Source organism: Xiphophorus couchianus, chromosome 20, assembly GCF_001444195.1.
Source record: "Xiphophorus couchianus chromosome 20, X_couchianus-1.0, whole genome shotgun sequence".
NCBI lineage: Eukaryota > Metazoa > Chordata > Actinopteri > Cyprinodontiformes > Poeciliidae > Xiphophorus > Xiphophorus couchianus.
The window spans coordinates 23,003,503-23,015,508 of NC_040247.1; the positions used below are offsets into that span (position 1 = coordinate 23,003,503).

Here is a 12,006-nt window from a genome sequence, read left to right on the forward strand (position 1 = left end):
CTGTGGATACAGCTCAGACCTGCTCTTAAGGTGGGACCAGGACGTGCTCAGCGCCCAGCCCTGTTGGGAAGGTTACGGGGTTAGGGTAAGGTTGGGTTGCCGGCCCTCATTAGCGCCGGCAACCCATCCCTACCCTTCGTTAACTAATTACTCCACCGTTGTTCGTCTGCGCAGGTCGACCCTGCTGGCCTCGGCCCAAACCAAGTGCCCTTCCCTCACTCATCGACATGCCAAGTTCCCCCTTTTTCCTCTCCTCTTGTGTTTATAGCTTTTTGTTTAGTCTGTATTGATTGTGCTGCCATGATGTGGCGGCCTGTGGTGCCTTTTTATCAGTGTGGCTGTTTGCCATTTGGTTGGCGACTCGACCAGAGTGTCCAGAAGAGGCAAACCCGTCATAAAGCCGCTTCAGTCGGTGATTAAAAGTGCATGCTTGTGTTTGTGTGACATTTGCGCTGCATTGCATGGAAATCCATGTGAGCATATACGTATGCGTGACTGGGAGGGTCACTCAGGAGCCCCGGTTCCTCTGCGGGGCCCATCTGTTTTGCAGTCTTTGTCCTGTTAATTAATGAAATCAGAGGGGCTGCCTGCTGGGACGGCCCCGCTGCACCGCAGCGCCGGACATGCCCACTTTCTCATGGGCTGACTGTTTTACAAATGAACACCTTCTCTCTCTTCCTGTCTTTTCTCTCATCCTCAACGTCTATTTCTGCTTTCTACCTCTCCGTCTATTTATTTGACCCTCTGTCCTTTGTACTATTTTTGTTTTTTTTCCAGTTTGTTACACTGGTGGATGCGCAGTGCCAAGCGAGGTGACTATTTGTTGTAGATTAGTGTAGATTTTAAAAGCTAAACCACTAAAAAAAAAAAAAAAAAAGAAGAGAGAATTAAATCATAATTTAGGCCCTGCTGTCACTTTGCTGCTTAGATTGAGCGGAGGTTGGATGTCATGAAGCAGGATGTTAGTCAGACCATTTCACGAACACTCGGTTGTAACTCTTCTCTGTCAGGCTCAGGCAACTTTTTTCCCCTTCCTGTTACATCTTATTATTTTTTTTATTACTATCTACAATTTCACAAGCCTGACTGCTTCTCGTCACACATCAAGCCTCTGAAGAGTTATTTCTGAGTGTTGAAAACAGTGACCTGGCTACATCTCCCCCACCCCTCTTTTTGCTTTGTGGCCTTTCTGTCCTCCTCGAGGCTAATCCGCCACTCTGATAGATGCTTTAGTTTTCATTTATTTTATTATTATTTTTTTGCCTCCCTCAGGGAACAGCCAGATGTAGAAATTGCATCTTAGATGTATTCTGTGTTTTTCTACTCAAGTGGAATGATTATTTTTAACAGCATGGCATGATAGTAGCTGTAGTAGCATTATTGCAGACGTTGCTTTAGGTCTAACCTAGAGTAGTTGGTAACCATCACACTGGGGTGTTTGTTAGAGAACCTGTCGTAGTGTACAGGTTTAGAGGTGCTTGGTCAAATGGGAAATATAAAATATATACATGTCACATTAATGTAATAAATGCTACCTGATATTATTGTGCTGCGTTAGACAGGATTTTCAAAAATTTTATATTTTGGTAGCAAAACTATTCTAATGATGTAAAGATGCATCAATCAGGCTTTTACTGGCTGATGCAGATTTTCCAACTTTCCTGAAGGTCTAGTTTCTTGATTTTTGTTTAATTTCCAGCTACACTGGATTTTTTTTTTTTTTTTGTCTCAGCGATGATTTGGTAAAGCTGTGACTTGCCCGTACTGTTTTTACCCAACTCGCTTTGAGAACTAAACGTAATGGCAAATATATATTTGTTCTTCTTTCTGAACAAATTTAAAAGAATGTAAACATTTTTAGGATGATAAAACTATGAAGAATAAATGCATGAAATGAATTTAAAAAATACAGAGGTAACAGAGCTGTTTCTCTTTGAGTCTCATGGTCATGGGACAGCGTTATCTATAAATAATGAAGGAATGCCTCGTTTAGTCCTCTACAAGACAAATTCACAAATAAACTTACCTGCTTGTTCACATGCCTCATGATGTAAAAATGCACAATATCACAAGATTTTTCCCACAAGTTCATTTAGTTTAGAGTAAGCAGATACTCCACTGCGATATTTCTAATATCTATTGATCCCAGCGTGTTCCATGACTTACAATATGGACCATGGTGGTAATAATTGGACTTTATAATTGTTTTACGACAAAGGACACATACAGCTTTCTTTGAAAATGGCTTTACATGTTTTGTTTTTACTTATTTTTATCTGCAAACATACTGATGCTAAAAAAAGCCAACTTTGAGGCATCATCTCTTGCCTTCCTCGTTCAACAGTGTTCATTTCAGTGCGACCTGGTGGTTCTGAGGTACTGACGATTTACTGGAAAAAATATCTCATTTTTAGTTTCTAAGTGGTCGATCGCTGACCATAATCAGCGAAACTAAAAGAGTAATTTGACAGATGTATAATCCACTAAAACAGATACTTCCCAAAACTCTATGCCCGTGAATCTTGTTAGATTCTATTTTAGATTTGACCAAAACGAAACATTTTTTTGCTGATGTGGATGCTTTACTTGGGGGAAAAAAAAAAAGGTTTTCTGCTTTAATGTGTTTATTTAACAGGATTTCTTTTATTTTCAAGTATTTGACATCTCTCCAGTAAAAATTGGTGGAGTGTGATGTGATGTGTTTAATGATTTTAGTCAGTAAAACATATTTGGTGTCAAAGCGAATCCAGACATTTGACAAATGTCATGCAGACACAATTACAAGAAATCACAAAACAATGTCAAACAAGTGTTTTGGTTTTTTTCCCCTACTATTTTTGTGATTTATTTTTGTGCCAAATGTGATTCGGCTTCTGGTCACTGTCAGCCTACGGTGAGTCTGTGTCTCTGCCTCTTATGGCCTCAGGCGGCTTCACTTTTCTAGTCATGTCTGACCATTTAAGAGCAGGTGGGCTGATTTGAACACCAGAGGCTTATAAGTCACTTCCTGGTCAGACCAAACCCACGAACATGCCCCCAACTTTGCACCGAAAATAAATATATAAACATATTTGTCTTTTCTTTCTTTTTCATGTATATATATATATATATACTATATATATATATATATATATATATATATAAAGCTATTTTTGGAGTGCAGGTGCTCCGTACTCTGCTCTGCACTGATTAAGTACGAATAACATGTTTTCCTGCATGCTGTTTAAAGACCATCTCAGAGTCACACAGATTTATAAGGTTACATTTATCTCAGTTGCGGCAGATGCTATAATAAACTGCTTTGTTGCCTCTTTTTTTGTGTGTGTGTGTGTGTGTGACCTCGCTCCGTTGTCGTGCTGCTGTTTGCCGTTTGTCGCCGTCGGCTTCTGTCACCTTCTTCTTTGTGCTCAGACCAGCTGGAGGTGACATGACTCTTCTCATCTTTGCGTCCCACTTCAAGGTGCAAAGTCCTTCTGCAATCCCTTTCAAGGGCGCTGCAGCTGCATCTTAGTTACACAGCGTTGTGCTCGCCGAGTGCTGGTAAATCTGAAGCACTTACAGGCCCTCAAAGGATGTATTTGCCATCAGAAGCGAGCAATTATCACTGTACAGAGATGAAAGGTTCTTTTTAGAAACGTCGAAGGAGGAACCTATTTAATAATGCCTATATTGTCCACGTTATATTTAATTATTTTTGGCTGTTGGGCAGACTATAGTTGCCAATTGCAATTCAATACGCTTAATAGCGGCCATGTGAGACACAAGAGGCTTTGCTTCACAGATCCAATTATTGCGACATAGATGGAAACCCCTAAGACTATTATACACTACAAGGTCCTGTGACCTAAAATCATCTCTCTCAGCTGGCGTGAGTGTGAATAACACGAGATTCCGCGCAAATATAAAATGCCAGGCTGGGCTTTGCATATTTAACATTATTAAAATGCCAGCACATTCAAAGCTCATTTATTTCTAATTTTATCTGCAACCTTGACCACTGCTGAGACATTCCAGTGGAGTGGGGGGGGGAGGAAGGGACTCTGGATACAGTCAAATCTGACTAATCCAAAATGGTGGTTGTCAGGATTTGTGAGACTTAGAAAAAAAAAAAAAAACACATTCATCTTAAATGTATTCCGAATATTAAATGCTCATTTTAGATCTCAGGCCGCTCCGCTTTGTCTAGTTCGTGGCGGTCCGGCTGTGTCTCAGCAAAAAATTCGGAGAAAGTATGAATTGTCGTCTCGCTGACTAATTTGTTCCCGTTGACTGTTTGTGTGGCTGCTGGGTTTGGATTTGTAGGGGCTTGCATAAACAAGGGGCTACTATACATATTCACAGATTAGCATACGCTCTATTTCAGGACTTTAGTGCTTCTTCCCAAGGAGTCAGATTTACAGACTTGTGTGTTGTGACTAATTCTGGTTTTTATTTACCACTGCAAGAATTTGCTGCTTCTGAACAGAATATAGAGCAGAACCAGACTTAGTGACTTTGCTGCATAAATAAAAGATTTTCATGGTGGGTGAGGTCAGAGCCCTGACAATTTGCCACATTATAGTTTGCATTTCTTGTGTTAATACCAAGCTGTGAAGATTTTATTTGCCGTCATGAAGATTTCTTCTTGTTTTTGCTTTGTCGCCACATTAAATGTTTTAGATTTTGAAACAAAGTTTAGCATCAAAGATAACCTCAGAAGTAGAAATAAACTTCTTTATAATAAGGATTTCATTTTGTAAATGAAAAACTATCCAAAACAACCTGATCATGTGAGAAAAAGTAATCAACCCTCTAAATCTACTAACTGTTGTTACCGTCCTGGGCAACAATAGCTGTCATCGAACAGGTTTTGGCCCACTCTTCTTTGCAGAACGGTTTTAATTGTTAATATTTTTTAAAATTCAGCCTGTTTAACGTCATGCCACAACATCTCAGTCAGATGAAAGCCCAGGACTTTGGCTAGGCCACTCTTGAACCTTCATTTTGCTTATTTTGAGGCATTCAGATGTAGACTCGCTGTCTGTGGCAGCGAGTCTACATGTCCGCTAAATGTGACCACTAAATGTCACCATGTTTGGTGGTGGTCACCAAACATGATGACATTTAGTTAATGAACTAAAATGCTCAGTCCACAGAATATTGTCCCTATAGTTTTGAAGATCATCTAGATTTTTTTTGTTGTTTTTACTGTTTGTCCACAGCAAGTTTTGTCTTACTTTTCACACATGAGCAGACAGGCTTGGTTTAATAGTTAATAATGTTGTTGCTTTTTGTTTTGGGTAGGAATGTAATTCTTAATGCAGCTTTTGGTATATTTTATTCATTTTGACATTTTGTCATTAAGTTGGATGAGCTGTAATTCAGTGGGAGGCAGATCTTTAAAGGATGTAATTAAGCCTAAACATAAATGAAAAGCCCTATAAAGCACAAACAGCAAACTCAGGAGGGGAAGGGTTATCACTTCAGTGCTTTACGCTGTACTTTAAAATAATCCATCAATCTTTAATTTTATGTCTGCTCCACCAGCGTTTATAACTGGGTTTAAATCTTTCCCCCGCAGATCGACCCAAAGGTGGCGTTTCCCCGCCGGGCTCAGCCTAAGGTGAGTGCCCCCTCACAAATGAGTTAACAGCGAGGTGATGATGTCATATATCACTCCTAATCCCTACATCCTGGTTGGCTAGGATAAGAGTCAGGCCCGTGACCAGAAAAGAGCTGCAGTTCACTTGTTCAGCCTGACACCGTGACCCCGTTCTCTGCTCCCTGACCCCTGACCTGCCTCCTGAAATGATACAGATGCATTTTAGTTCCTGCTTCCTCATGAATTCATAGGATTCACACATGAACTGACGCAGATCTGAGCACACATCAAACTCGTAGAATTAGCAGGCAAATCCTTAAACAGAAATGTGACACCTCCCTTTGTACAGTCTCTGTGTCTCATGAAGGATGTCTTCCCGTTCTGATTGTGTTTCTAGCTTGTGACCAGGACAAAGAAGATCTTTGTCGGAGGACTTTCAGTCAATACGACCATCGAAGATGTGAAGCAATACTTTGATCAGTTTGGAAAGGTGAGTTTTTACAAACATGCTGTGTTCAGGCCACAGTCTGGTGTTATCCTTCATGGAGGCAAACATCTGAATGGAATTCAAGCTTGTTTTACTTTTCATGCCATTGCCCTCGCTGTTACATTTTTTGCTGCTTTATTTTTTCATTATTAGAGTTGAGGAATTAATGCACTATCCATCAGTTATTTGCACAAAATGAGTTGGGCATACGCAGTCGCTGTCTAACTTCCGCACTGAATCTGCAAGGACGTCGAAGGGGCTAGAGTAACACACATTTGCATAAACTTGCATGTAAGGCCTGCATGCAGAGAAGTATGACGAAGACAGCCATGATTGGGACTAAAATCGCTGCTGCAATTTCTCTCACACAACACTTGCTTTGCAAATTTGTCAGCCTGAAAGTTATGTAACTTGTGAAATTGTAATTAGTCGGGTAGATATTAGATTTATCAGTTATATGATCAAATAAACAGAAAATAAAAGTGTTATTTCCAATTGGGATTACAAACATCCATCAGTGGGCAGCTAATAAACAAAATTTGTCCATCTTCTCTTTTACTGTGATGTGTTCTTACTACTTTTTGATACAGCTAGCAAAGAATATCTATGTATTTTTTATATGTAATGGCAGGGGAATTATGTACAGTAAAACACATGTTCAAGTTCTATTCTGTCTCATTAGCAACTCATTTTTTGGAGACTCATTTTACAAATTATGTAAAATTTGTTTTCTTCTCGTTTGGCTAGCCGTTAGCTAGCTTAGCTAACAGTTCTACTCAAACTTAACCATTTTTGAACAATTCAACTTGAAACTATTAATTATTTAAGGATAAAGGTTTAAAGTAAATGGTCTCATCATTATTGTTGTCACTATTTCTTAACTTTTCATAAATTTTTTTTTACCTTCTTGCTGGTTATGTTTTTAGGCTCTTAGCTGAGGTGTTAGCGTCCTGTAGACGACTCATGGCGCTTTTTTAAAACAAGCATATCAGCTTTTATTTGTTGCTTAATCAAATCACCTGTGGCAGACTGCAGGCTTTCTGTGTATTCTCACACATGTGAAGGTTCACCATACAGACGAACAGGTGCCTCTGGGCAACCCGAGATTTCTGCAAACCTTTTCTGCTCCAAACAGTTTCCTTTGGAAAAATTAGGAGCAAAAAAAACAAAAACGCTGGTTGACACTGAACCTGACTCTGCATTCATTGGTGGTTTTGCTAATCTGCCACTGCCTTAACTCGAAAGTGTTCATTTACCTCCTTTGTTTTGCTGTTTTGCTCATTTCCAATCAAATTGCCGGGGGTTTTTCAGCCTCAGCGTTTGTCCTTCTGTAGCCTCTTTGAATGAAATTTGGTCAAAGAAGCCCATGCTGTGGAGACAGATGAGTGACCGGGGGAGAGGGAGGAAGGAGGAAGAGAGCAGGAGGGGAATAGAAGAGAGAGATGGCAGGGGACTGAAAGGGAAGAAGTAGCCCCCCATGGAGACAGAGGAAGGGGATCTTTGGGAAGGTTGAAGGGCAGAGAAAAAGGGAGGGATGCTGAGATGGTGAGGAGCATAAGTAACTGTTAAAGTGGTAAAACACCATTGGACAAAAATACATGTAATCTAGGTTTAATGCATTGCATTTTGAGTTACGCTGAGTTGTACTAACTTATCAAGAACAACAGCTGTGCCATTCTCCTCCTTGTTACCCCAAAAATCAGTTCTTCAGACACCATCCCGCTCCACATAAACAGCCTGCTCCTGCCCCTCTCTGCTTGTTGCTGTGGTGACCTGCCTTCGCCCATTGTCCCGCTGTAATCCAGTGTATTTTTACCCCCCAGCCCCATCCCTTCCACAAAAAAAAAGAGTGAGAAGTGCGCAATTGCATGAACTGAAAGATGTGTGTGCGCGCGCGCATGAAAGTGTGACAGTGTCATCGTCATGGCTGCAGAGGGAGGCGAGCTTGCATACATTTGTGGAAACACAGACAGACACTGGGGCTCACAGGCACTGATTCAGTTGTCACAAACATTAAGTGTGCGCCTGTGCTGCTGTCGGTGAGCAGGACAGTCTGAAAATGAGCACCGCTTTAGGTTGTTGGCCTAATGGGTTGGAAGAAATTAACAGCGTGAAGCTCCTTCTGTCTTGTGTCTGGCTGGGCTTTCTCTCTCTCTCTCTTTTGGCCTCTGACTCATGCCTGCGCTATTACCATATTTCAGGTGCTGGTTCAAATTTAAACGCCTTAATTATTAGTCATGGATGCAGATTCCACGTGTGACCATCACACCCGTTCAGGTAGGCCGTGCTGACACGGATGAGCTTTTCTAAAATGGCAGTTTGCGGTTTTGTGCTGAATCAGTTTTCCTCGGTGATTACACACACTCATATCTAAGACAACAGTCCCTCCACGGGACGAGGGAATATTTGGACTGTTTGGACATGTGAGACCAGAGCCGCATCACGGATAGCGGCAATCCCACAGCGCATTCCCGCTGAGCAAGAAGTATTCCTTGTTTATTATCTGAGCCTGGCTGCAAGGTGCAGGTTTAGATGTTACAGCGCCCAGTGTCCTGTTTATTTTTTTATACTGTGGCTCCGCCTCGCAAGAAAAACACAGAATGCACTATGCATTTTTACGCAACTCTTTGATTCTCGCTGGGATTTATTTTTTTTGCAGCAACACATCTCAAAGCAAACTTCATGCGAGTGCGTGTTAACGTCGATTTCTTTTTTCTTTTCGCCGTTTTCCACCAAACCGAAGAGTTGGAGGTGTTTGCCTGTGCAGGTTTTCTAACTGAACAAGTCTCAGCTCCTGTTGGTGAACGTTTCCAGGCCAAGAAGACTGCAACAAGCATGTTTGTTTGAAAAATTCATCCAAATCCTGAGGTGGAGGTCTTGTAATCCTCCTCAGCCAAGAACAGTCCTCTTCTTTTTGGCTGAAGCTAAAAATAGAACTTATTGACAACCCAAATGTGTTTTAAACTGGTACTAACCATCAGACCATTTCATAATTAGAATTTCAGATCTTTTGTTCATATAGCTTTTAGTTCTGGTAAAGCCAGGGAATCCGTTTTTATACCTCGTTATCCTGCCTTCTCCACTTTGCATACCTGAAACTAGGCTACCTGACAAGGAAAAACTGATTTAAACCCCAACCCCCTGTCCAGCTTTTTTTTTTAACTCCTGCAGCAAAATGAGTGGATATGTTAGAGCTTTAACCAATGAAAGAAGTGGATAAGACAGAAAATGCATCGTGGTGGTGGCAGACGGGGCGGGGGGAAAAAAAGTTGGGACTCCGCTCACCCATGTGAGCTGGCGATTAGAAGGCTTGACTGAACACTTTGTCTGCTGGCCTGTTTAGAAAGAGATGGCCGGAGAGCCAGAGCGAAAACCAAAGAGGGAGATGTGAAGAGACAGCGGGGGGGGGGGGGGGGGGGAAATGTGAATGCCACCTTTCATAATCTCTCAGAAAAGTTTAATGGACTTGTCAGCAAACACTTGTTCTTTGGACAATAGCCGTACGCTTCGATGGCAATGGAGTATTTTTAAGCCTGGGCTCGAAAGGCTGCTCAGGATCTTGGTTGACCCTCGTTTCTGTACGTCTGAGAAGCCAGAATTTGAGAATACGACGTTAACATTTCTACTCTCCAGAATAACTAGTGACTGTGCTGCTGCTGCACCAATCTCAGACTCCCACTGCTATGCAATCAGATTGTTTTACGGCACCCTGGCAAGGGGACATCGTGAGAGCAACTTTCTTATTGGTTTTGGGTGTATTCTGAGCTCGCACACATGACTGAGCGCTTTACATGCCTGCAGACCTTTACTTGAAGCACTGGCATTTTTTGTACTTTAGAATATATTTTTTATTGTTATTATTGACATACACATCAAAGCCCACAAACCTAGCGTTTCATTGCCATATCTTCATACATGCTGCCAGTGCTACGTACTGTTTTCCAGCATCCATTATATTATATTGTAGAATAGAGATCTTTTGAGACTTTTAAAAGGGGTTTAATGCAGAATACATATCGTAGGTTTATTGTAATGGAGTGCCACTGTGCTCAGTATCAGTACCACAAAGAACTGCTTGGACTGCAAAGTGCTTAAGCTAATGTTTCAGGCAGGTATTGCGATTTTGTGACTGTGTTGATTCATACATGTTTTCAATAGAACCAGATTGTTGGGATTAAAATAATGAATGTTTTCCAGAATATGGGTAGACATTTTACTATTTGTAGCTTATGTTTTCAATGAACCCATAGAAAACAACACACACACTGTTTATTTAAGGATTAGCTTATTTAGCGCCAGTCACATCACTGTGCAGTACTCTGTTCAACCTTCGTATTATCTACTGAAAATCGTACTCTCTTTTGCGGTCTATATGACATTCCTCAAAAAGTCATGAAAACAAATTTCTTTTAAATTGCTTTTTAATTCTCTGTGTTTTCTCTGAGTTTAATTTTTAAACAATTTTAAACACCTTAGCCATACTGGCCAAAACGACTAACACTGAATCTTATTCCCTAAGTGAGAGCTTCCACACTGAAGAGTGTTTATCCGGGTTTGACCTGGTAGCGTTTAATGATTTACAAGAAAGAAAGAAAAAACCCCTGATTTTTCTGTTTCTGACAAGCTAACCACCCAGATTTATTTATAAATACAGAACGATAAAAAAAATTAAAACATAGGAAATAGATTAAAACCTAAAGAGACAAACCTTCCTGCGTGTTCACAACATGTACAGTCATAGTGGATGATTAGCCTGTTAGCATGCAGCTGCCTACATAGCGTCCCCACAGCTCTCTGCTGTGTCATTGAGTTTGGACAACCGGAAGGGCGGAAGACATGAGAGATGGGAGTGGGTGGAGGATAAAAACTGAATGAAGGACAGAGATAGAGGTTGGGAGGAGCTCTGTTTGTGGGGGTGTGTGTGAGTGTGTGTGTGTGTGTGTGTGTGTGTGTGATCAGGTTATACGTTGACAGAGAACACACAGTCAGGAAGGTTGTTGGAGCAACCTTGATACCGCGTGTGCTCATCCACCTGAAAGCGAGCATGTCTTGTTTTTCATGTGAGATAAGTGCCTGAAATTGGACGGCTGGATCATCCAGAGGCCTCTGCTGCTCATGTTACACCAGCTTGAGTTTCACCTGATGTTGACAAATGGAAATAGCCGTGTGGTCACGCTCGGCACGTGTCCGCGCCTCGCCGCACACTCGAAGACGGAAAAGTTTGATTTCGCCCAGTTGTTTGGCTTCTCCGTGTTCCTTCCTTCTCCTTATGCCATCGGATCGCGCGGAAAAGCTGCAAACTTTCCTGCCGGTGAAGGACAAGTGAGGGAGGGAGGCAAGGAGAGGAGGTGGGGAGGAGGAGGTGGAATATGAATAGGGCAGTGGAGTGAGTGCAAAAAGGAAAGAGAGGAGGGAGAATAAAAGAGGAGCGTGCTGACAAAGGCCCTGAATCACTTTGCTTTGCATTTTAAAATTCACAATCTTCTCTAACAGAATTTCCACCCTTCAACCCAACTTTATCCTCGACTGATTTTTTGAAACTATCCCTTTATTTTTCTCCTCCTTTCACATTTGGTCATTCTTGTTTTCTAGCCCCCTTTACTCTCCATCTCCATCCTATTCAATGAAATGAGCTGTGCGGTAGAAAGGAGGGGAATGGGGGTGCGAGCTCTTCTAATTGAAATTCTTTACAGAGTCTCCATGGGAATAGTAAACTTTGCAGGGAGGGATAGAAAGACAGTGCGGGCGGACAAACGAGAGGGAAAGAACGAGCTGGGAGAGAGCTGGACAAAGTTTATGAGAAGTGAAGTGAAAGAAAGACAAACAGGGAAGAGTTTCTACCAACTCCTCTTGATTTAATTCTGATGCATCCATTTTTATTTTATTTAATTGTTGCCGTCTTTTCTTCATCTGTCCTCTCCTCGCAGTCGCCTCCTCC

The 12,006-nt window shown here is 41.5% G+C and overlaps 1 protein-coding gene across 1 annotated transcript in view; it reads left to right on the forward strand.

The window, feature by feature from the left end:
- Positions 1-12,006, forward strand: part of LOC114135859 (RNA-binding protein Musashi homolog 1-like) — a 32,149-nt gene that overhangs the window by 9,082 nt on the left and 11,061 nt on the right. Inside the window, exons 5-6 of the mRNA XM_028003516.1 lie at positions 5,561-5,602; positions 5,979-6,071. Coding sequence (XP_027859317.1) covers positions 5,561-5,602; positions 5,979-6,071 — 135 coding nt within the window. The remainder of the gene's footprint in view (positions 1-5,560; positions 5,603-5,978; positions 6,072-12,006) is intronic.